This window comes from Cygnus atratus, chromosome Z (genome assembly GCF_013377495.2).
Source record: "Cygnus atratus isolate AKBS03 ecotype Queensland, Australia chromosome Z, CAtr_DNAZoo_HiC_assembly, whole genome shotgun sequence".
Lineage (NCBI taxonomy): Eukaryota > Metazoa > Chordata > Aves > Anseriformes > Anatidae > Cygnus > Cygnus atratus.
The window spans coordinates 39,805,302-39,831,468 of record NC_066396.1 but is presented as its reverse complement, the minus strand read 5'-3'; the positions used below and the strand labels follow the sequence as shown (position 1 = coordinate 39,831,468).

General features: G+C 39.5%; 1 protein-coding gene across 6 annotated transcripts in view; it reads left to right on the top strand.

Moving 5' to 3' along the window:
* Positions 1-4,635: 4,635 nt before the first annotated feature.
* Positions 4,636-26,167, top strand: part of SMC5 (structural maintenance of chromosomes 5) — a 49,506-nt gene continuing 27,974 nt past the window's right edge. For 3 of the 6 annotated variants that reach the window (XM_035558549.2, XM_050716128.1, XM_035558548.2), the window contains exons 1-14: positions 4,636-4,811; positions 6,080-6,221; positions 7,243-7,295; positions 8,664-8,826; positions 10,121-10,255; positions 11,869-12,009; positions 13,749-13,910; positions 15,310-15,357; positions 19,833-19,904; positions 20,465-20,720; positions 21,714-21,868; positions 23,185-23,298; positions 24,739-24,833; positions 25,033-25,165. In XM_035558549.2, coding sequence (XP_035414442.1) covers positions 4,675-4,811; positions 6,080-6,221; positions 7,243-7,295; positions 8,664-8,826; positions 10,121-10,255; positions 11,869-12,009; positions 13,749-13,910; positions 15,310-15,357; positions 19,833-19,904; positions 20,465-20,720; positions 21,714-21,868; positions 23,185-23,298; positions 24,739-24,833; positions 25,033-25,165 — 1,806 coding nt within the window. In that variant the 5' untranslated portion in view covers positions 4,636-4,674. The remainder of the gene's footprint in view (positions 4,812-6,079; positions 6,222-7,242; positions 7,296-8,663; positions 8,827-10,120; positions 10,256-11,868; positions 12,010-13,748; positions 13,911-15,309; positions 15,358-19,832; positions 19,905-20,464; positions 20,721-21,713; positions 21,869-23,184; positions 23,299-24,738; positions 24,834-25,032; positions 25,166-26,167) is intronic. The other 3 variants (XM_035558551.2, XM_035558550.2, XM_035558552.2) reach the window with 2 other exon arrangements.

Below are 26,167 nucleotides of genomic sequence, written 5' to 3'. Positions count from 1 at the left end.
AACAGCACCCGGGACATGCTAGATCAGGTTTCACGTTGTTTTCAGGGTATTCAGCCTCCTGATATAGAAGTCTGGGATGGGGAGCAGGATAAATCCCCCACGATTCAGGTGGAAACAGTTAGAGTCCTGCTGCTCCACGTCCACTGTCAAAAGTCCATGGGGCCAGATGGGATTCACCCAAGGGTGCTGAGGGAGCTGGCTGATGTGGTTGCCAGCTGGCTGGATAGCTGGGCCCAAAGAGTCGTGGTGAATGGAGCTTTATTCAGCTGGTAACTGGACACAAGTGGTGTTCCCCAGGGGTCAGTGTTGGGGCCCATCCTCTTTAATATCTTTATTGACGATTTGGATGAGGGAATTGAGTGCACTCTCAGTAAGTTTGCAGATGACACCAAGTTGGGGGGAAGTGTCAATCTGCCAGAGGGTAGGGAGGCCCTGCAGAGGGACCTGGACAGGTTGGATCGATGGGCAGAGGCCAACGGGATGAGGTTCAACATGGCCAAGTGCCGGGTCCTGCACCTTGGTCACAACAACCCTGTGCAGCGCTACAGGCTTGGGGCAGAGTGGCTGGAAAGCTGTGCAGAGGAAAAGGATCTGGGGGTGTTGGTCAATGCTCACCTGAACATAAGCTGGCAGTGTGCCCAGGTTGTCAAGAAGGCCAAACGCATCCTATCCTGGCTTTTATAAAACAGTGTAGCCAGCAGGACCTGGGAGGTGATTTTCCCTTGTACTCTGCTCTGGTGAGGCCGCACCTCGAGTACTGTGTTCAGTTTTGGGCCCCTCAGTACAAGAAGGACATCGAGGCCCTGGAGTGTGTCCAGAGAAGGGCTACGAAGCTGGTGAAGGGTCTGTGAGGAGCGGCTGAGGGAACTGGGGTTGTTTGGTTTGGAGAAGAGGAGGCTCAGGGGAGACCTTATTGCTCTCTACAGCTACCTGAAAGGAAGGTGTGGGGAGCTGGGTATCAGCCTCTTCTCACGGGTAACTAGTGATAGGACTAGAGGGAATGACCTCATGTTGCACCAGGGGAGGCTTAGGTTGGAAATTAGGAGATATTTCTTTTCAGAAAGAGCAGTCAGGCATTGGAACAGGTTGCTCGGAGAGGTGGTGGTGTCACCGTCCCTGGGGGTGTTTAAGGAAAAGTTTGACGTGGTGCTTAGGGATATGGTTTAGTGGGTGATATTGGTGGTAGGGGGATGGTTGGACCAGATGATCTTGGAGGTCTTTTCCAACCTTAATGATTCTATGAATGCTTTATATTGGCTTCACCCTGTTACATTCAGCTGTACATTTAGAAAAAAACAAAGATCTAACCCTTTGCATCACTGTTAGGTTTTTCATTTTGGTGGCACAAACAATTAAAGAGGTTGTTCAATTAAATACATTCAGTAATAACATCTATGTTTACTTATTGACTGACATAGGCGGTTTATTATTTCCTAGAGACTGAGAAAGAGCCCAAAGGAACTGACATGTTAACTGCCTATCCTAGCTACCTGCTGGTTACCAAACATCATTCTTGCTATTATAGTTTGAAAAAAAAATCAACCAGAATCAATGGGCTCTTTCCTAAGAGCTAATACAGTTTTACAGCTGTTCTGTAAAGCTTACGTTTTGGTATCAACCAAATGCAGATCAAATTATTTAAACAGAAAACAGGTGAAAATTAAGTGGTTAAAACCACCATGCTTGGTGCTTCTCCATACATTTGGTAGGACTTCTCTATAACTGAAATGAAGCACAAGATATAACCATTGTACTCCTATCTCTAACACCTTTATGCAGCTTGGCTTCATTCTACCAAAGTAATCAGATTTAGACTGATATGGACAAGAACATAAGCAAATTACTCTATTCTGCTCACAGTAGTTCTCTAGGAACCTCACTGGTACGATGATTTTGTTGGTATCACTGAGAGTAACATTTATCCCTGAGGTGTGAAGCAGTATCCTGACTGCAAATAAAAATTCTAGGTTATTCCTCCACTAGAGAACAACAGCACCTTTCCACCCACTTCTGCTTCTGTAAGAACTGAAGAACAGCGGGAAGATTTGAAAGGTGGCTTTGAATTACTTTAGTGCCTAGTGAATATCAGTCCATAGAATAGCAAATTCTCAGACTAGTCCCTTGAAAAGAAGGGTTGTAAAGCACCTGACAAACAGGAAAGATGTACTAAATTTTCTCTACTGGCAAACTTCGGTTTTATGGTGTTATAAAAAACATTCCATCAGCTCCTCTCAATTAGGAAACTCCCTGTGCTCCTAATTTCTGCCCAGGATCCATTTTTTGTGTGCTGTTTGTTCCCCTCTCACTGTGGCAGTACCTGTACAGGGATCACAGCATGGCAAAGAGCAGTTCTGAGTCTGTTCTGCACTAGGCCTATTCGCTGTCTGAAAATTTCTTCAAAAGTGATTGGAGAACCTACAAGTAATTGCTTTGAGCACAGTGGTGGCACAGTCCATAGAACAACTATGAAAAGAAAGCCTTCAAAAGCAACTATAACACCTCAGACACTAAAAGGCTCATATTTGCTCTAAACATAGCTTTGTGCTGCTGTGGAACTGAACTTGAGAGCAGAGGAAAAGGCCTTTTAATGTCCTCATGTTTAATACTCTTTTTATTCTTTAAATATTTTCCATTAGTTGACATTTTGCGATTATCCTTCTGAAAAGAGAACCAAATTCTCATCTCAGTTGCACCAATAGAAATCCAGAATAACAACATAAAATATCACTGTTATTCTAGCTTTATACCAATATATACAAAACTGTATTCTGGACGAATATTTTATCACATCAACATAAACCTAACGTAAATCCAAGCTTGCAGTCATGAAGCTTCAGTTGGACAGCTCAAGCTAAGCACTAAAAGACCTGGTATTTTATCAGTCTAGATCTGAACACAGCTCGTAAGTGTGAGTACCAGCACTCAAGAGACCCACTGCTCCAAAAGGACTACCATGTAAGGTAAAATGCTAAGGACAAAGGACAGCACACTTTTCATGCAACATGGCACACTGTCAGAATCTTCTACCCCTCACACTTTGAAACAGTCTCATCCTCCCTCAAACAAACACTAGACACGAGATGTAAATTTTACTTAATCTTAACATTTCCTTTGGAAAAACAAAACAAAATAAAACAAAACAAAAAACCATCAGTTTGTTATTCCAAGTTTCTTAGTTACTTAGGAATGAATGAAGAAACCTTAAATATTCCTTTATGTCACTCTGGTCTGTATTCATCTCCTTGCTGTTTTATCCCCATATCCCTGCATGTTTTCTCTGACGTTTTCCTGTCCATCTCCTGCGCCACTCCCACCCACCCAATGCCCTTTTTTTCCAGCTTGCACATGGTCTTTGTGAATATCATCAGCATTTTGCTCTCATTGCTAGCTAACTGCATATACTTCTCACCACTGAGTACTGTGTTCCAGCTCACTGCTCTTACGTTCTGTATTGGCCCTTAAATCTTTCCTCTATTCTTTCAAGAACTCTTAGCCCTGAGCACTGTCTACCTTGTGGCCTTCAGAGTCTCTTTTTTACTAGCTCTTACTAGCATCCACGCTCATGAGTCCCTTGATAATGCTCCATGACAAACTCTGGGAAAAGCAGATCTCTTCAGCAGAATCTGACAGGAGTTATGCTGAAATTGTTCCTTATTCTAATGCCTCCTTCTCTTTCAGCCTTACCTGCTCATTCATGGGTCCAACTCTACCCCGCTAGACTGCAAGCTTGAGACGTAACTGATTTAAGAGACAGTTTTTATTATACAGAACATTACCAGAAATTAATAAATCAACAAATAATATAATAAGGAAATATAACAGTGTTACAGGTTTACAACTCTGTCTTTTTACACTGTTACACAGAATCACAAAGCTATTGATTATCACAAATCTTATGAACGGCACAGAAATATTCTCAATTTTGTTATCCTTCCCCAGCCACATGGCATATTACTAGCGTGTGCTGCTGTTCGTTCTGCTTATATACCGGCCCTTCTGGTTATGAACCTGACGGAGAGTCCTGCGGGTTGCCGAGTCGCTCCCCCTCATCCTGGGGTAGGCAGGTCAGCTTCACTGACAACCCGTGTATCGGTGCTCTGATTTGTCTACCCAGTTCCACGAGCACAAGTTTTATTTTATTTTTTATTTTATTTTTTATTTTATTTATTTATTTTTTATATTTATTTTTTTTATTTTATTTATTTATTTTTATTTTATTTTTATTTCATTTTTTATTTTTATTTTTTTAATTTTAATTGTTATTTTATTTTATTTTGTCTCCGCCCTCCATCGGCGCTGAGCGGCCTCACTGCCTGCCAAAGCCCGGCCCCGCGGCCCCCACCCACGACCGGAGGCTGCCCCGCGGCCGTCCGGCTGTGCCGCCATCTTGCGGGCGCGCGGCGAGAAAGCGCGGGCAGCGCGGGTGGGTGGGGCTTACCATCGCCCCGCCCCCTCCCCTCCTTCTCTGAAGGCGAAAGCACTCGGGGAAGAGCCCCCTTGTACCGCCCCGTTCCCTCCCAGCCAATAGGCACCAACCCGACGCGCTGCGGACCAATGAGAGGCCTCGCGGCGGCTTACTCCACCAATGAGCGCTCCCCTTGCCCTAGGGCGACAGCCCCGGCTCTCGTTCCCCGCCCGCCAAGGAAAGCGAGGCGCGCGGGGCCGCGTCCCAAGATGGCGGCGCTGGCGGTGCGAGGGGGCTGGGGCGCGGGCGCCTCGCAACTGGGCTCCGCCGGAGCGCCGCGGGCCGCCAGGCAGCGGCCCCGCTTCATGGAGGGCTCCATCGTCAGGATCTTAATGGAGAACTTCCTGTGAGTGGGCGCCGGGCGCGCGCCGCCCGCCCGGCTGTCGTGACAGAGCGGCGACAGAGGTCGGGGGTGGGGGGGGAGGGTTCATCGCCTCCCGCGGCGGTTTAACGGCTGCGGGGGGGGCCGTTGGGCCGGCCGTTGAGCCGTGAGGGGACGGCGGCGGGAGGCTCCGCGTCTGGGAAGACGGCGCCTTGATCCCGGCCCGCTGCTTGGGCTTTGGGCTCTCCTCGCCCCTTGGTGAATATATATATATATATATATATATATTACATATATATATAATATATATATATTCACTTGTGGCTAGTGTGCTGATAGGTTCTCGTTAGCCTTGCAGGCAGCTTTGGTTAGCATAAATCGCAGGCCAATGAACCTAAAACACCTTTGTTTTAAGTCTCAGGATTAGGCACTCAAATACGTTCTTTTCCAGTAGTACACGGATTGTCCTATTGTTAAGACTTGAGTTTATTTTTTTGGTGTTGGTGCCCACCAACTCCCTCTCTGCCTGGTGCAGTGTGTGAACAAAACAACAAACAGTGGGGTTTATTATAAACATACGGTGTTTCGGGTTATACCAGTGTTATTAGTTTGCCTGAATTTACATGCTAGGCCTTGGTATTTTTTCTGTGGTTACTATTACTAAGCGTTCTGTGTGCACATGCTGAAAGCTAATGTCTGATACGAGTTAAAAAGTATAAATCACTGATTCTAGGCTAACGTTTCGTGTTCTTGTAAGTAACACGCTAGTGCACAATGTCCAGCCTATGAGTATGAGGTACCACGGAATCCACAGACTTCCTGCAGAGCTCAAAACCCATTTGCATCATATGGTTTAGACTTGAATCTCCTGTTACCGCAGTGCAGGCGGCAACTGGCATCAAATTCAACAGACTTGACTGAACTCACTGTGGTCTCTTGTTTGTGTCTGTCTTTTGTTTGTGTGTGGTTGGTTTTAATGTCAGATAATATGAAGTCCTAGCAAAGTCAACGGGAATTGTCGTTTCTCTTTTTGTATGTTTGTCTGGATTTCATTCTTTATAACCATTTGTTGTGAAGAATGCTGTTGTAAATGCTCTGGCAGGTAAGAACTTATTCCGAAGTGTTTTAATGGAGTGCCAGTTTTCACTCGTGAGGTTTAATGGTTGATGGTAATGGTTGAGGAATGAGTCTAGATTTGATAAAATCATAATCTGTCATATTTAATATAGTCAAAAAGTGGTTTTGAGGTGACTTGTTGTGTATGATGTTCAAGAAAATACTGTGTTTTCCAGAACTTATGACATCTGTGAAGTACATCCAGGCCCCAACTTGAACATGATTGTAGGTGCTAATGGAACAGGAAAGTCAAGCATTGTTTGTGCCATCTGTCTGGGACTAGCTGGAAAACCTTCTTTCATAGGGCGAGCTGACAAGGTGACTATAAACTTTCTTAATTTTCATGTTTAATGTGAATCTTATCGAGAGCCTTATCCAGGGGGAGGGATGGATGATATGTTTTTCTTGATTTGCTTTATTTTGTAAGAATATAAGGTGTGGGAATTGTAGAATAGCCTGCTCCAGGGACAAAGGCTTTTATCAAAGTGGTGGCCATACCTTAACGACTACTTAACTACACGACTACTTAACTACACGACTACTTAACTACACAACTACTTGTTTTGTCTGAATTATCAAATGGAAACACCTGATTTGTGCAAGAACCTAGAGTAGACTAAATGTTGCATCTGAAGATGTCTAGGCTTCCACAGTGGCGTAGGAAAATGCCACCCACAGAAATAACATATTCTTGATGTGACTGAGAGTTTTTATATAGGCATGCAGCCATTAATCTATGACTTAATGTAATGACTTAAATGATTTTGGGTTGTGCTAATAGTTTCTTTTCATTGCATCTATTGTTTTTTGTTCCCAAAAGATTATATAGTGATATTATAGGAGGAAGTATATTTGTGTAGTCTCTTTTTTTTTTTTTTTTTTTTTTTTTAAGCCTTTGCTTTTATTTCCATGGGTATTCTGATTAGGTGGAACATATTTCGGTAGCTCTTTGGAGCTCTAAATCTAGTTACCTAAATGATTGTACATATTCTGTGATTACAGCTCTGTCTTGAGAAAATCTTAAGTATGGAAATTGCCTGGATGGTATTTTCATGTTAATATACTATTACCCACTGAGTATGAACTTTTTAGTTAAAATTGATGAGAAACTGTTAATCTGTGGAGGAAGTTCTAATGCTGCTAGTTAATGAGGAAGTTAATACCATCTTCCTTTATTCCAGGGTAGTAGACAGATAAAATAATACTTTGTTGTTATTGTCAGTTTTCAATAAAATACACAATTACTGCAACTCGATAATACAAATATGTATTTTTGTAAGAGATGACATCTTAATACAGAGTTATTTTGCAATAATAATTTCTGTAATTCATTTTGTAGGTTAGTCTCTTTGTAAAGCAGGGGTGCCTGAAAGGTGTGGTAGAAATTGAACTGTAAGTAGTAAAATTATATTTTCTTATTCACTTTTAATTGGATTATTTCCCCACACAGTTGCTCAAAAAATTGTAGAACAAAATCTGTACGGAGTGTACAGAGATCTTTCTTTAAGCTGGTGATTTGTTTTTTCTTTGTTGTTGTTTCCCCCGAACTTCACAATTTTAAGTTTTTAAAAAATCACTCAAAAAAAAAAAAAAAAAGCAGCAATAGTTTGTCCTGATTTCACTTTCTGAAGTGTTTTACCTTGTCTTGGTGCAAAAAGAATACATGGAAAAAGATTGATGTGTATATTTAAAAAGGATAAAAAAAAGTTAGAGTCTAAACTAAAAAAAAAAAAGTTCTGTCTTTGCTTTCTTGTACTGATACCCCTGACGTGAGGGGTTCCTCTGCATTCTTACTGCAAATGTTACTGAAGGCAAAAAAAAAAGTAGATCTGACTAACTCTAGGTAATATAGTCTTCTAGGTAAGCTTATACAAGACAGAGAAACTGAAATACCATTTGGAGTTAGTCTGTAAAATTAGGTTAGTAACTTGCATTTATTTTACGGTTACAGGGTTAGTACTACATGGTTCCAGTATTTAGTTTCTCTTTAGTTTAGCCCTGTCCTTACAGAGTTCCTCAGTAGCTGCTTTTGGGTAGAGATCTTAACTTGAAACTGCAGTAGCAGTGCCATAACACAGGTTGTCTTGATAAGCCTTAACCTGATCTGTGCTTAAACTAAATAGAATGTAGAGCTAATAAAATGATTTAGATCCTTAATTTGTATAAAAGTTGGACACCTTGATCAAATTGTATATAAAGTAAATTGTGGGCAATTGATGTGTTTTTACTGTTCTTTAAAAGCAGAAAAAGAAATTATTATTTTTCACTCAGTATGAGGTTGCTCATATTTTCAGGTGGAATATGTATACACAGCTTATTGATTGAGTTCTTATTGAGTTCTGTACATGAATGTTTTTAACTTTAAGAACTTGTTGCTGGTACAGCTCCTGCATACCAAGTTTAAAGCTTCCTCTTTCAAATTAAAAATACTTTTATATATAAACTACTTCATGTGTAACAACTTTTAAATGATTCATGCATTCATCAAGAATATACCATACATATAAATAGCTATGTCTGAGTTAAGATTTGCAGATATTTGTGATGTTATCAGTGTTGCACAGGAGACATGGTTGGATTCATTCATCATTAAAATATTGTACATTACAAAATGAAACAATCTGAATCTGTCTCTGCTGCTGTTCAGTTTTTAAATATTTTAGTTACCATGTTAAAAACTTATTTGATACTTATGTATTCTGACATCTGGTGACCCTTGTATACTCTCAAAAAACGTAAATACTTTTTTTTATTAATCAGGTCTAAGACACCTGACAATATCATTATCACACGTGAAATTCAAGTGGTGAACAACACATCAGCATGGTTTATCAACAGAAAACCAGCAACTCTGAAAACAGTAGAGGAACAGATCGCAGCCTTAAACATCCAGGTGGACAATTTGTGCCAGTTTCTTCCTCAGGTATGAAAGAATTTTGAGAGGTAATGCAGTTTCAGTCAGAGGGTTTTGTAGTTTATTTCCAAATCCTACGTCATTTCAGCAATTTAATGGGACCACACAAAGGATGTGTGTGGGAACGTAGCCGTACTGGTGGGATCTTGAAAGAAGAAAGGAACTTTGTGGCCTTTAGGGTTTCTTAACTGGACAGTTTTGTACATGCTGTCTGTTGAGACTGAAAGGGAAGCTGCTGATGTTGTTTGGGTAGCAATGCTATCAGTATTATCTCTCTGTCCTGCCACTAATGCTGCAACAAATCTGTAGGGAAATTTATCTAAATAAGGTCTTGAGATCTAGCACCATCTCTATGCCTTTAGATATGGTTCCTGCATCCCTGGTTCCTGCATCCCTGCCTTCCCCAGTCATTGTCTGCATGTGCTTTTCTTAGTTATATCCAGTCAGTTCCTCATCACTAGATCCTGTAATTGGCAAGCGAAGGCAAAGAGTTGTCTGGATTTCTCTCTCCGAGATCCAGGAAGTAGCCCTGTTAAATGATCTTGTAGTTGCAACAGAGACTGCTGCTAGAGCCTTCTTATCAACTCCAGTGGCTCAAACAGTTTCTTAAGCATAAGGTAGGACTTAAAGGTATACAGAATCAAATTTTGTAAAAAATAAAATTATCCTGATGGAAAATAGCTCATGAAGGAAGGAGAAGACTAGTGAATGTCAGATGCTGCTTTGATAGCTGAATCCATGCTTGGGAAGGTTAGGGTTTCTGTGCAGATAGCTATGTTGGGTCACAGTTACACCCTTAAAAAAAATTTATGGTGGGTTGTTTCTGAAGACCTTTCCAGCTCATGGGGATCATGAGCCTAGCCAGTCATGCATTTATTATCCTCTTCAAGGAGAAGTGCATTCATGAAGAAAGGCTGAAAAAAGTAAATTCTCTGAACTGAGCTGGCTCATTCAGAAAAATGATAGCCAATTCAGAAACAATGAACTAACCTCTGTCCTCAACAGATGCCCTCAAGAGCTGCTGAAAAAGCCAAGAGCTAAGGTTTAAGCTCAAATCATGCCAGAACAGCTCCAGGAAAACCTTGTATGAAATTTTACAAATATTAAAGAGTTGGGTTGCCTTTTCCAGAGGTGGTTGTCCTATGCTTAATCATGTCAGAACTGTCATGTCCTATGCTTAATCATGTCAGAACTATCAAAGAGCTGTATGTCAGGTGATGTTTGTGTGACTGTTTAAATCCAGTATTACTGTCCTACACTATTCCAACTAAAACTGTATTGTTAAAGCTCCTTTATTTTATAGGACAGAGTTGGAGAATTTGCAAGACTGAGTAAGGTTGAATTGCTTGAAGCCACTGAAAAATCCATTGGTCCTCCAGAAATGTACAAATTTCACTGTGAACTGAAAAACTTCAGAGAAAAAGAAAGAGAACTAGAGGTAAACATGCACATTGTACAGACAGAGAATTTACATAATAAAATTTTATGTGAGTTCTTACATGCTGTTTGTTTATGAAGTTGTGGTAAGTAGATTTTGCCCAATAGCACATATCTTCTCTCAGATCTCATTCATTCTCCAGCTTGCAAGCACTAAGACACATGGGTGCAAGTGTTCTGGACAGAGTATAACAGATGCCTTCTATCACATCCTCATAACTTTCCTGTGATTCTTTACTGGCAGTAACTGCTATCTGAACATATCTTTTTTTTGCCCTTTACGAGTTGTCAACTGTTAGGAGGCGTTCCTTTGCTTTTATCTTGCTTTCCATAAATTATTTTGAAATATGGAATATATGGAAAAATATTCCATAAATTAAAAGACTTCTTTTTCCTGGTTTGGAATAGTCACATACTAAAAGAAAAGAAGATAATTGCAAGCAGTATGCTGCAACCTTGTTGCTGTCCTTTTGTTAGCATGCAGGATCTTTCCCTGACACTCACCTGTGCTATGAACTTGCCAGCGGGCCGGCTTTGTAATCTCTACAGAGATGTTACTGCTGGGAATGGTGTCGTGGGAGCACTGTTCTGGGAACAGTGACTCTTGTTACCAGTGCAGGCCATTTTAATTCTTTGTTCTGCTGTTTCTTATATTTGTGCAAACGCATGCATTTCCATTCATATGTACTACAGTCAAATACCAACCTTAATATTTCTGTTACAGATCTGTACGAGACCTTTCAGAAGTATTTTTACAACTTGTATTTAGCAAAATCAGTCATGGTTGTTTAGAAACTTCTAGATTAATCAGTCCATGAGCTGTAGGGATGAAATTCTTTTATTTATTTATTTATTTTAAAAGGTTTTATTCATGTTAAGATTCTGTGAAAACAAACTGAATTTAAGCAGCAAAGTGTGTGATATAGTTACTTGAAAAAGCTGGACAGCTCTTCTGATTGGATTAAGAACCAGAACCACTTCTGTAATTACTGCTGTACTAGAATGTCCTCTGTAACGTTAAATTTCTGCATAGTTATTTGTAGAATCATGGAATTGTTTAGATTGGAAAAGACCTCTAAGATCATCTTTAGATGGTGCAGCCTTTAACCTGGCACTGCCAAATCCACCATTAAACCACATCCCTAAGCACCACATCTACATGGTTTTCGAAGACCTCCAGGGATGGTGACTCAACCATTTCCCTGGGCAGCCTATTCCAATGCTTCACAGCCCTTTCAGCGACGAAATTTTTCCTAATATCCAACCTAGACCTCCCCTGGTGCAACTTAAGGCCTTTTCCTCTTGTCTTACCACTTGGTGCTTAGGAGAAGGAGAGACCAACCCCCACCTTGCTATAGCCTTCTGTAAGGTAACTGTAGAGCGCGATAAAGTTTCCCCTGAGCCTCCTCTTCTGCAGGCTAAACAACCCCAACTCCCTCAGCTGCTCCTCGTAAAACTTGTTCTCTAGACCCTTTAGCAGCTTTGTTGCCCTCCTTTGGACACACTCTAGTACCTCGATGTCCTTCTTGTAGCAAGGGGTCCAAGTATGGATAATTTCTGAAAAGTGTTTTCATAGAGTAGATGCTGTAAATTATGAAATGTTTATTCTTACAGAATTTATGCAAAGACAAAAGTAACTCATTGGAGAAAATGAAACAGAGGGTTGAACGATACAAACAAGATGTCGAGAGATACCATGAACGCAAGCGCCATCTAGACCTAATTGAGATGCTTGAGAGAAAAAGACCTTGGGTGGTAAGTTTTAATTTTATTTTATTTTCAGTGTGTCTCCTACCTGACATGTTTTTCTTACAACTGCAATACTAAAACTATGTCATGTTGAAGGGGTTTCTTAATCTTAAATTGGATTATCACATCTTTCTTCAAATGCTTTTCTGCTTTATAAGAAAAGATATTATAAAGAAAGAATTTTGACAGAGTAGCCTAAATAGATATATTTGTGATTATTTTTATGTTTACAAGTGTGGTGATTAAATTACTAACTAGGAAAAAGTGGCTGTGTTGGTTTCAAACTGATGGGCAGCTAACTCAATCACACAGCTCTCTCACTCCTCCTAAAAACAAAAGGTGAAGAAAATATGGTGAAAAAAGGCTCATGGATTGAGATAAGAACAGGGAGATCACTCACCATCACAGGCAAAGCAAACTCAGTGTAGAGAGATTAATGTAATTTATTGCCTGTTGCTAACAGACGAGAGCAGTGAGAAACTACAAGCAAACTAAAAATACTTTTCCTCCCTCTTCCTGAGCAGCTCAGGGGAATGGGGGTTGTGGTCAGGACTTAACACTTTGTCTCTGCCACTCCTTCCTCCTCACTGTCTTCCCTGCTCCAGCCTGGTGTCCCTCCCACAGGATGCCGTCCTTCCTGAATTGATTTTATGTGGGCTTCCCACAGGCTGCAGTTCTTCAATAACCAATCCAATATGGGTCTGTACCATCAAGTCAGTCCTTCAGGAATTGACTGCTTCAGTATGGGCGGCAGCTCCCCCCAGAGCCCCTGCTCCTGCGGGGGCTCCTCTCCACGGGCTGCAGCTCCGGCCCGGGGCCTGCTCCTGCGGGGGCTCTCCATGGGCCGCAGCCTTCTCCAGGCCACATCCACCTGCTCCACCGGGGGCTCCTCCACCCATGGGCTGCAGCGTGGAGATCTGCTCCATGTGGGACCCGTGGGCTGCAGGGGGACAGCCTGCTCCACCAGGGGCCTCTCCCTTCACAGGCCGCAGGGGAACTGCTGCTCTGCTGCACCTCCTGCCCTCTTCCTGCACTGGTTTTGGTGTCTGCAGGATTCTACAGCCCTCCCCCCCACATTCTGCTACCAAAGCCTTGTTATGTTAACCCAGTACAGGGATAGATAGTGCAAAATGGATGGAGCTTGCAGGCCATCCCTTTTTTTTTGTTTTAAAGCTTGGAATGATTCAGGGCTCCATTGATAGTGACTTGTTATTGTAGTGTATGGTGGAGGATTTGCGTGTGTGTGTTTTTTTTTCTTCCCAAAAGTTTTGTTCTTCCCTTCTCCCCTTCAGTTTACTTCAGTGTTATAGCTGTTCCTAGCTCTGATCCGTCTAACTTCTTCCTTTTCTTTCTCCTGAAGTTTTCTGTGGTTTCTTGCTCCTTAGCTTGAGGACTTCTGCCTAAGTAATGCTCAAAGTATAGACAGAAGGGGCTAAATTACTTTTTCCATGCTGATCCAAGATGGGTTTAAAGGCAAAGTTGTTGGTCATATCTTCTTCTACTTCCATTGTCTGTTACTTGAGAACCACTAAATGTGTGCCCTGTTCAGTGGGGATTGAATGATCTCTGTATCTTCTGCGGATAGTAATAACAGGAGGATTACTTAAGTAGTCACGCTAATACTAGTTTCTGAATGAGATTTTTCTCTTAAAACCTGTGTTCAATTACATAAAATGTTAAAGCAGTATAAAATACTGGAAAGGAAGACAGAAGTCTTTAATTATTTTACTTGCAACTTTTCCAAGGAATATGAAACTGTTCGTAAGCAGCACGAGGAAGTGAAACAAATCCGAGACCAGGCCAGAGAAGAACTGAAGAATCTGAAAGAAATGCAGTCTCCACTGATGAAAAAAATGCAAGAAATTGAAGGATCTTTTAAGAGTCTGGATAGGAAAATAAGATGTATGGTAGGTAATTTAAGTTCAGTTACAATATTCAGGTGTTCTTTGTTCAGATTTGCAAAGTGTAAGAGTAGCATCCTTCTTTCTAGTGTACCATAGTATGTTTTAGAAGTTTTTCTGAAGTTCTCTTGCCCTTGGTTCTCACTGAGTTCTGCACATTGGTGTTCCACTAAAAGCAATAAAACTTAAGGATTGTGTTTCTTAATAAACCTTAAGTAGCCACTCTGAAGGTCCACTGTCTTTGTATTATGTGAGCAGGAACACTTGGTATCTTCAAAGAGCCTTCAGTCTTCAGAGTTATCATGTTACAGCTTCCTGAAGTTAGGTAACAGTATTAAATTAGTCCTGTGTTTTCATCTGTTTTGTAGTTGCTTTGCAAAACTTACACCAAGTTGGAGAATTTGTAAACTGAGTATCTTAAGAAAATGTGGTCAGTTTGTGTAGTTAATGTAAGCTAACTTGCGACTGTTCTGGCCTAAGGGCTTTTTTCTAATGTTTAATCTACTTTCGTAAGTAGCATATTTATATATTTATTTTTTAGTATGCAGTAATCCTCCATCAGTTGTGAACATTATGCATTGAAGAATTTAAATGGGTAGCCTGCCTATGCTTTACAGCTTGGTATCTGGCTTTGAATAGCTGTTCTCTCTACAGGTGTGGAAAATGTCAATAAAGGTACTGTAATTCCCTGCAGGACTTAACTATCATGTACTGTTCAGACTGCAGTAGTCATTGTATGCGTAGGCTGTAAGAATTTTTTGATGAATAATCAAAGTTATCTGATAACATGAGAGTATTTACTGTAGTGAGTTCTATTTCAAGATAACTGTAATTCAAATCAGATAACTTGGTGTGGAGGTACCTGTGACACTGCTGTCGTGATGCAGCTTGTAGAATCAGCCTGAAACTTTACTTGTATATCATTTAGTGCACTGTGAGTTACTACACTCTCCATGTGCTTTCTCTGAAAGACAAAACAAATGGAAAACCCCAAAATTGCAACCAAGCAAAAAAACAGATTGTTGTTCACACCAGTACCACTTTTCAAAAATCTTACTAAGAACAGTTGTAGCCAGACTTGGATTCTGAGCTCTACAGTGCTGCAAGAGTTTATTATACTGTTATAAAAAATATACAAACTTCTTAAAGTTGGTTTTATTGAAGTGGTGCTTTTGGGTGTGGCTCTTTTGTTTATTTTTATTGTTTGTTGCTGTTGTTCTTTGTTTTTAAAAAGTAGGTGGTCTTCCTTAGAGGAAAGTTGATGGCTGGAAGCTTCAATTGATTTTCATAATGTGGAAAGGGCCTTTGTGCTTTGTTTTCACGGCTTAGTGTTATTGTGTTACGTTTTAGTCGTATCTCATTTTTAACTAATGTTATACTAATACTTATATATATATATGTTTAGAACAAGAAGGAGTTCTGCTGCAAACTGCTGCTTCCACAGTTCCTAGAGGTATTGGTCTCTACTCATTTAGAAGTTACACTCTGTTTGTATCAGAAGCCTGTGGAAAAATAGTGAACATTTTAGCTTTGACTTGCAAAGAGTGTTCTTATATAGGCTGTTCACTACAGAACTGTAAAAGTGGAACTGGGGGAATGTGCTGCCTGATTAACTCATACTCTTAATTGACTAACTCTTGAATCAACTTGTTTCTACTGAAACTAAACCTGTGGAGTGCTATACACTACACATTCACAAGGTTAGCTTTATTCTGAAGTCATGCTTCTTTTGGGCTCAGAGAATGTATTAGGTGCAGTTTGTTCTACAGAATTCCAGAAGCCAAAAAGATGCAAAGAAGGAGAGATGTGACATCTGAAGTAAATTACCTATAGAAGACTTACTGAGATATTCTAATATTGCTTTCCAGTTTCTTTTGAAGCAGGGTGTGTGCTGCTAGCGCTGTCAGTAGTTTTAACCCAAGGCAAAACCTCAATGGCTTTAAGCACCATACCTTCAAATTACTTCAATTGCTAGTTCTTCAGAAACTCTTCACTTCTTTAAAGACGCTGCTTGAATTCATTATAGCTTAAAATTTAGTCCTTATAGATGCAAGAATTTGAGTATTTCAGTGATAATTATACTATCAGCCGGCATGAGTTGAGTGATTTTTATTATGAAAGCAGTATAACTTTATTTGTGTAGAAGTTTTGTCTGTTTGTTTTTTTTTTTAAGTAAACATTTAGTTGGGCATTAAGCGAAAGCAGTTTAGTGTTTGAAGTTGACTCTTTCAGACACAGACCTGTAAGAATGTGACTATGTCCAGGCCCTTTGGTCCAGGCTTATTTTTGTTATCAAATAACTGTAATCCTGACTACTTCTTGATCTTACTCTTGGCTTGAAGATAGGCATGTGAGAGCAAAAAAATCCCTCTTTGGTATGTTTTGTTTGCATTTTGTTGGCAGAAAGCCAGTCATGGTGTTACAGATTTCCCATAGTATGAAAGTAAAGGCAGTGCTAAATCTGGAAAGAAATTAAAGTACCCAGAGAGTGCATGACTATTTTTGTTGTTTCTGTGTTAAAACCCTTGTAAGTTTTTGGTTAGATTAAGAAGTGTGAGTAAAATTTTGTGCTTAGGGTGGGTGGGATGTGCAGATTCTGAAGAAAATAAATCTGCCCATTTTGGAGGAAGAGATTGATAAAATTGTGTGAGAGAATACTAGAATAGTTTCTGCTCCAGGCTCTTGGACCTTTGAAAAGTGTGGCTTATGCAATGCAATTTGGGTAGTATTTCATAGTATAAAGCAGAGTTTTTTGGTTGTACCGCAAAAACTTTAAACAAGATTATAGTTGTTAATCTATTCAGTAAGTTGGTACATATTACATTTTCAGTTATCGTATATTTATGATAATTGAAAAACTGGATTCCAGTTCTTTAATACTCTCCTGACTTTGAGACACTTCAGAATTTTTCTGTGAACATTTTGCATCAATTTCCCAGGAAAGGCTTTCTTGTTCGTAGTGCCTGCCTGAGGTGTTTTCAGACAGCACTGTGGAGTCAGTACTGTATTGTGGTCAACTGCAGGACCAAGGCGCAGTGTTCCACCTAGTCTCTGTGCAAGCAACTGCAGAGTCAAGGCCTTTAAGTTGTGTTCGCCTTTTATGTTGCGAGATGGAAAAGAATCTGCACAATTTTATTTTCTGTTCTCTGGGCATCTTAGCTTTTCAGTGTGATTTATTTTGTAGGAAGAAATTTCTTCCAGCTGGAGTGCTGTTTTTATTTCCCTGTCCGCACTGGAATTTACCCACAGGCTTCCCATCCTTCAGCCTCTTTGGCTTAGGGAAGGAGTTGAATTTGTACAGAAAGCACAGCATGCTTCCTCTGTATAATCATAATTCTATTTGATTATGCAACTTGCAATTAGTAGCTTTTTCTAACTACTTTTTCCAACTGAGAATCTTTTAAACCTGTTAATTTTAGCCACACCACAACTCAAGTCTTCTAATGTGGCAATGAGATAATGTGAGGAGTCTGAAGGTTGCTAAGTTCATTTCTTTTCCTCTCATTGCACTTCCTAGGTAGCCTCTTGAGACAAATGGGCCTTCACTGCTCCTATTCCTCTTGCTGTGACAAGTAACAGAGACAATTTGAAATTCGGGAAGGGTTGGGGGGGTTGGGGAAAGAGATTGCCCAAATAAGTAACTGAGTCTCTTGTCATTGGAGGCTTTCAGGATTCAACTGGACATATGCCTTAGTAACACGGTTTAGTAAGACCTGCTTTGAGCAAGGGATTGCACAGGGTGACTTGACTTCCAGGAGTTCCTACCAACCTGTATTGTTCTAAAGCTCTCTGGAATCTGGGAATAGAGAAAGAGTAGAGGCAATGGTGCCTGTATCAGCTGGATGTTCCTAAGTCCGTGGGGCGTGACAGGATTCACCTCAAAGCATTGAAGGATATTAGTAGGTGTTATAGCTGAACCCCTGTCAACAATTTATAAAAGGTCTTGAGAGTCTGGGGAGGTCCGTGCTGACTGGAAGCTAGCCACTGTTATACCCATCTACAAGAAGGGCATGAGAGAAGGCCCAGGAAAGTTACAGGCCTGTTAGTCTACCCTCAGTCCCTGGAAGAGTTATGAAGAAGATTGGCCTGGGTGTCATTGAAAGGCATATAAAGAACAAAGCTGTTATTGGGTGTAGACAAAATGGGTTCATGAAAGGAAGGCCCTACCTAGTAATTTGATCTCCTTCTATGATAAGGTCATTCAGTTGGTGGATGAAGGGAAGGGGGTGGGTGTAATCTTCCTGGATTTTAGTAAGGCCTTTGATACTATTCCTCACAGCATTCTTCTGGACAAATGGTCCAACTGTGAGTTGAACAGGTTCATGCCACACTGGCGATGAGCTGACTGAATGTCAGAGTTCAAAAGGCTGTAGTGAATGAGGCTGCTCTGTCAGCCGGTCACTAGTGGTGTTACCCAGGGCTCAGTTCTGGGGCCAGTCATGTCCAGCATTTTTATCAGTGATCCGGATGCAGGAGGTGAATGTATCCTTAGAATGTTTTCTGGTGGTAGTAAACTGTGAGGTGCTGTTGGCTCCCTGGAGGAACAACAGGCCTTACAGTGGGATCTGGATATGTTGGAGTGCTGCACAATCAGCAATGGCATGAAATACAACAAAGGTAAATGCTGAGTGCAGCACCTGGACTGGAGTAATACCTGTCACAAGCACAGACTGGGAGGTGAGTGGTGGGAGAGCAGCACAGCATGATCTGGGGCTGCTGGTTGACAGTGGGCTCAACATTAGCCAGCAGTGTGCCCTGGCAGCCAGGAGGGCAAATTACATTTTGGGGTACCTTAAACACGACATAGCCACTAGGTCAAAAATGATGATTCTCCCACTATATTTAGCGTTGGTACAGCCTTACCTTGAGTATTGTGTGCTGTTCTGGGCTCCACAATATAAAAAGGATGTTAAGGTCCTTGAAAGGCTCAGGGGAGGGCAGCACAGCTAGTAAGAGGGCTGGAAGGCATGTCCTGTGAGGGGAGGTTTAGGACACTTAGCTTTTCTGGTCTGGAGAAAAGAAAGATGAGAGGCAACCTCATTGCTGTCCACAACTTCTGATGATGGGAGGTGGACAGAGAGGTGCTGGTCTCTTCTCCCTGATAACCAGTGACAGAACATGTGGGAATGGCACAAAGCTGCACCAGGGGATGTTCAGACTGGATGTTAGGAAAAAGTTATTTACTTTGGGGGTGGTCAAACACTGGAACAGGCTTCCTAAAGAGGTGGTTGATGTCCCATGCTTGTCAGTGTTCAAGAGGTATTTGGACAGTGCTGTCGTTTATATGCTCTAACTTTTGCTTAGCCCTGAAGTAGTCAGGCAGTTGGACCTTATGATCCTTGTAAGTCCCTTCCTATCCTATTCTATTCATTAGTCAACAATTTCTCAGCTGTGTAGAATATAGCTTTAGCACAGTGCACTTCAGAAGCAGGATGGCTATGACAAATGGTTTTTGCTGTCCTGTGCCTAAGAATTTAAGCCTTCCCTACGGTAAATTTGTCTCTAAGTAGAAACTTTGATTTATAAAGTCGATTTGGAAAAAGAGACAGTAACCTTTTTCAGTTTAAGGGTCTGAATGTAACTTTTTTTGTTTGTTTAAATCAAAGGTGGAGTTATTTTAATTAAGATTAGGTTAGGATGCTTCCTCTGTTGTGCCTGAGTTTGCAGATCCATAGCTGATCTTGCATGATTGTGAACAGATTGTATGCCAATATTCAGTTTTGTACAAATTGCTGAAAATGTATCTGTTACAGATAGAAGTAAGAGTAATAATAAGATGATGAGCTTGTCTTTGTCAGTCATGAAAATTCACTTTGTAGCTTGATCTGTAAAAATCAGTCAAACTTGAAGGAATTTCCACTATCTACGTAACTAAGGATTTATTCCACATTTTATTACTATCTAATTTAAATATGTTGTTGTACGCAGGCTGGTGAAATCAAGGAGGCTTCTCAAAAATGTAAACAAAAGAAAGATGCTTTGGAGATGAAAGATAAGCAAGTAAGAGTCTTGATGTTTGACTTTTTGGTGCTTTTTTGTTTAATACATTAATTTGGTACTGGCTGTGGCACATCCTGTGTACAGGTAGAATTCTACTCCTTAAATTCTGCAGTAAAACTTTTTTTTGTCTACTCTTCAGTCAGAGGTCAGGGAGACTTCTCTGCAAGCACTAGCAGCATTTTTATACTTTACTTCTAGTATACAATGAATCTTTGTGCCTTCTGGGCTGAACAGAATCTCCTGAGAATCAAATGCCTATCACTCGAACACGTACTGCTATTAGACAGTTGTATGATACATAAAATCAGTTACCTTGATGCAACAAACTTTTAGAATGGACTGTATGTATAAAATTTTGATTTTAGTTTAGGTTAAATGTTCTTAAATCTTAACAAAATCTTTTCAGCTTTTAAATTGTCATAGGGCTATTAGAACTAGAACATACAGATGTAACCATGCATTAAAATTGTATTTAATACCTGTCTCAGTGATATACTAGTTATTTGTCATAATACTGCATACTAAACTCTCTTAATGTTGAAAATATTCAAAATTCTTAGATTGAAGAAATTAATCAAGCTTTCAGAATGAAAAAAGATGAAGAAATGGATAGACGAAAGAAAATAATAAGTGCTCATAAGATGATAGAGGAATGGAACGATGAACTCAGTACAGTGAACGGCTGTGAGAATCTTCAGCCACAAATTGATGCTGTTAATATGGAACTGAAACACTTACAAGGAGAAAGGGCAAACATTGAGAGCGATATTAGTGATGTAACAACAGAGAAAAATAACCAAGAACGGGAAAAGAAAAGTAAGTTACTAGTTTTTCTTTGTTGATTTGTTTTAATTTTTTTAAGACTGTTCCTATAGCATCTGCTTGTTGTCCTGCTATAGTAAAATAATTTGAGACATTTACCTCAAGCCTCAAAGTTGTAGATGGCTACTTTAGTAGCCCTCTTGACTGTTTTATTAAAAGTAACAAAACCATCTTTAAAAATAAGAACACTTAAATTCAGAAGTAGCAATTGACATTAAAACTACTCTTACAAGAAGTTAGTTTCCCTTGATCCTTGAGTAAAGAAACTGGTTTGCCGGTTTTGTTTGTAAATGGAAGTGTGTATTTGGAGGATGAAGGGGGGGGAAAAGGTTTGTTTTGAAGATGTGTTGCTTAAAATGATCTCTATGGCAGTATATTAGCTATTGATGCTGGTTTGTCCTTTTTGGATGAACTTCAGCTAGTGTTAATTTCAGTAAATTACTTTAAAGTGTCCTGGGGAAAGACCAAGTGACCTAGAGGAAGAGAGGCTATCTATTTTATTTCAAGAGGCATAGAAGGTATTCAACCTCTGCTTCTCCTCAGTACCAAATGCTTTCCTACACAGTCTACTGTCACATGTTCATTTTTCTGCAAACATGAAATATCGCTCAGAAATTTCATGTTGCTAGTCCCACTGTTTCCTTCCTCTTGGGGTATTACTGGTTCTAAATATAACAGTAGAACATGAATTGAAGAGAGATACTTTTAGGACTAGATTCTTATGTTCTTTAATATAAATACTGTACTAACACATTTCATTATGCTTTGGATAATTATCATTTTATTCTAGAATCTAAGTTTGAGTAATTCTTAAAATTCCTTTAGAATAAGTAAGTGGGATTTTGAATGTGGGAATAGAAACTCTAAGTTCTTAAATTCTCCCATCAGCCCTATACCTGTGGTAACATAGTCAATAAATATTGGAAAATACTGATTATAATGTGTTCTTACTATGAACTCTGTTTAAGAAACTGTCTTAAATCACAGGAATAATTGATCGCATTGGACAACTTAATAATATAATGAGTATGAAAGAAGAGACTCTTAAAGGGAAATCTCAAGATACACACTCTGCTCTTATGTGGCTAAGAAAGAACAAAGACAAGTTTAAAAGAACAGTTTGTGAGCCCATTATGCTTGTGGTAAGAAAATTTACATCTATATCACTAAACAACTTCTATTTATGCTTGCAAGACTTTGAGAATTAGTTCAGAACTTTCAAGACACCTTAAAATTAGCTGCCAATTGCATGCAGTATGTATTGGTACGGTGAACTCTGTATTTTTCATTCCTTATGTAGTGTAATGATATTCAATTTTTAGTAAGATGAGGTCATACCTTCCCTCTCCCTCCCCAGTAAGAAGTTCTTTCTTAAGGTGTGTGCTGCAGATTTCCTCAAAAGTACATCTAATTACTTAGCTTTAAGTGGTTTCTTAAAAATATAGTGGTAGTTGCAACTGAGTGCCCCCCCTTAAAGCATAATCTGCTCAGCAAATATTTTGCCATATCACTGTGCTCCCCAGATGTTTTGTGGTGTGCTATGCACAACCAGCTACAAGAACAGGAAAAGCCTACTCCTAGTATTTTCTCTTACTACCAGATATTCCAATTCTTTCTGGAAGATCACGTCAAATCAATTTTGCAGATACCTTAATATGATGGCCTTTGCTTTTACTTTAAGGCCTCATTAATACCTATAACATCCACTAATGTCTGAACTTGTATTGTAAGTTAGTCTCATTTACTTATAAATTTTAGTTTTCAAATTGGTAGTAAGTTTATCCAACCTTTGGCTGTCTTGAGGTTATTAAATTGTGTGGTTCTGTGTAATTTTGTCTTCATTTATCACGGATATAATGTCTTAAATACTGGTGAGTTACTGCAGAATTCTAATATTAACATTTTATTCAGATATTAAAAGCTTCATTCATATTTTATCTTCTTTAAATTATTTTTTAACTTTTTTATTTAAGAATTCAAAGACAATCTTTGTCTTTCTGGGGCTTCACAATTCTTTATTCATATTTGTCAAAGACAACTGCATGTGAATAATTTGTGAAGCATGGAGTTCTCTGTATTTGATTTGTTAGCCTAGTTGCTTCTAAACAGTATGGTATCTTTACTAGTGCTGGAACAGGGCCCCCAGACAAGAAATGGTGGTGGCTGCAATTATTAGCTGGAGAGAAGAGGAAGGCAGTGTGTTAGAGACAGTGGCAACTCCAGGAATGTTCAAAACTAAACACAATGATGTGAGATAGCATAGGTTCCATCCAGAGAAAATTGATTGCAGAAAGATTAGGAATATGCTTTCAAGGCATTTAAATATTTTCTTTGTTTTCATTAACTGTAGGCTTGGATATCATCTGAGTGCTGGGGTGGGAAGGGTTGTTAAGTTCAATTGTATTAAAACAGTCTCTTATCATTACCTTTTCTTATCTTTTTTTTCGTATGTGAGCAGATCAATTTGAAAGACGCTAGACACGCTAAATATATTGAAAATCACATCTCGGCCAATGACATGAAGGCTTTCGTTTTTGAGAGTCAAGAAGATATGGAAGTGTTTCTTGTGGAGGCAAGTAGGCAGTAATTTTAGAAGTCGATTGAATAATAATTAGGAGACGTACTTTGGAGTCTACTACCCTTTTTGTGTTAGCTGCATAGAAGTACAATCCGTATTTATTGTACTTGAAGCATCCTTGCAAGCATCTGGATGCTTCAGCTAGTTTGGAATATGCCCATGATGAGAGGCATGAGGCTTTTTCTGCTCTTCCAAGCATGATTAAACTCAACATCTGGAACCTTTATTGGAAAAGGCATCCACTTGCTCGTGTGTTTGTGCCATGTTGGCTAGTAGACATCCGTCCACCTTTGCTGCTGGTTGCAGTAGCCCCTTTCATTAGGAGCATTCTCCTACAGACTTAAGTTGGGAAAGAAAGCATGATATAAAGTTTGATTAGTTTTTCTTTCAAATTAATAGAGGGGTTTAGGATTGCAGGAAGGTACTGAGTCTGAGTTATTAAACATTGATAAGATCACTGCAGTAGCTAATACAGAATATTCAAAAATTCATATGTAATCTAGATTAAGTAATAAGTAAGATGTTTTTCAAAACCTATACCAACTGGAGGGATGCAGAAATATTAGGAAAATGTTTCTCTTTAGAAAAAGCTTTTGTCTTCCTTGACAATGTAATAATCACTGAAGAGGCAAAAAAGTACTGATGTAAGGAAATGACAAGAGCAGGAAGTTGATAATTAAGTACCAAGTATTTCCAGTGCCTCCTGACTAAAATGGCAAGAGGATATCTTTCTTGAAGATAGTGGTCCAAGCAACAAATCAGGCTTATTATTTTTCTAATGCTGCTGTTTCCTGGAGTCATGGGGAAATTGTGCCCATTGAGAGCCAGACGGATGACGTAGGAGAAAAAAAATCACAAGACAGGACACTGTCATAGTGCTTCCTAGCTACTCTCCACAGGGTAGTTTGATTAATGACAAACTACTCTGCAGTTTTTGAAGACCTATTGGCTCTTCTCAGAAGCTAGTCATTTTTATGTGAGCTGTTTTTGTCTGAAGTTCTGGGCTGCTTTAGGTAGCTAAACTTATCTTTCATGTGTATACTCAAATCTTTTCTGCCCCATTAAGATCAGAGACTCTGTGGCCAGCGATCTGCCGTTATCTGTGCAAAACGGCCATGCAACCTGAAAGAGGGGTTTTTCTTAGTACATCCATACAGACTACCACCTAGCTTAGCTATTAAGATTCAGCACGTGGCACTGGATTCGAATGCTTTTATTATAAATAATGTGTAGTATTTTTACATATAAAAATAAGCTTTTGGAGATCATAGTCATTCTTGAACAGGAGGAGATTTTTGTAGGTTCTTTCATAGGTTTAAGTAGTTTAAAATAATTCTGAGTTAGTGAAATCCTTCTTAAGAATAATATGTGGTCTTCACATAGCAAATTTTTCTGTTCTTTTTAACCAAATAATGTAATCTAATCTATATTTAGATACGTGATCATCAGAAATTAAAAGTGAATGCTGTGTGTGCACCTGCTGTATCATGTGCTGGAAACTTACCTTCAAGACCTATTGAAGAATTACAGTATGTATCAGATGATATCAGTGGGAAAGGGTTTTAAATGTAGTGTTTTGGTGTCATTGCTATGTATTATGGTTTTTCCATGCAAATAAAATTCTTACCAATTCAATTTGGGATTAGTGGGACTTTTCTGACCCTTTAGTAAATTCAGCTTGCTTTTAATTCTTTTTTTAGTGATGCTTGCTTTTTTTCTCCTCTTTAGTCAATATGGATTTTTCTCATATTTACGAGAGTTGTTTGATGCTCCACTTCCTGTGATGAGTTATCTTTGCTCCCAGTATCGTATTCATGATGTCCCTGTGGGAACAGAGAAGACCAGAAACATGATTGGAAAGGTGAGATGTACTAAATAGCACAAACACACCTGTCAGCCAAGAGTTTTACTTCAGGAATTCTTTGGCAAGCTAACAAAACATGTTAGCTTGTAAGATAACAAAAAATGTTTTGTCCTTCTATTTGGAATTCACAAGCGAGAACAGTTCATGATATGCAAACAGTTCATGATACTGCAAGACATTTTAACAAATCCAATAAGCTTACTGCATTACTTTGCAGAAAGCTCAATGTCTTCCACCCGGGTGTTGTTCCAAGTCAGTTATATGAAGTTGTTCTTATTATAATAACTTTAAGTGTCTGAAACGTTGTGGTTAAAATTTTAATCAGTTAATAGTACATAACAGACCTGACCTGGAAAGAAAATGGGTGGGTGGGTGGAGAGTTGTGGTTTGTCCTGACCTCTTCCCCTTCCACCCCTGCAATGGGGTTTTAAAGCAATGATTAGGAAGGTGCTTCTTTCTTATTTTCTACATCTGATGTTCAGGTTCTGGCTGCCACAGCTGTGCAACTTCAGTCAGAATTGATATGATAAATAGGATAAAAAGGCTTCAGATTCAGAGTAATTTCCCTACCTTACTCTTGCATAGTCTTCCAAGCTCATAATTACTGGATTGTAATGGGTAACATACATGACTGTTTTCAACTTTAATCCTTATTCACTTGTCTGTCCATGCTGGACTCCTGTTTTCTATCTTGTGTAAAGAATGAACTCTCCAAGTGGAAAAGGAATTACCTGGGCTCTCTGAGAACAATGAAAGTTGTATTTTTAAGTCTCAGGGAACAGTCTCTTTAAATAGAGAACAATTCCTACCTGTTTTGTTGGGATCGCTGTTGCTCCTTCCTGTCTTTTTTTGTTTCTCAAGCATAAGAATGAGGAAGAAACTAAAAGTAGAGGGAGACCTAGACAAAAAAAAAAAACTTTCTCTTCATGCTTTTTCTAAGCGTTTCCTATTTAGAATGTCACTTCTTCCACCATTTTCCATTTATTACCTGATGAAGCA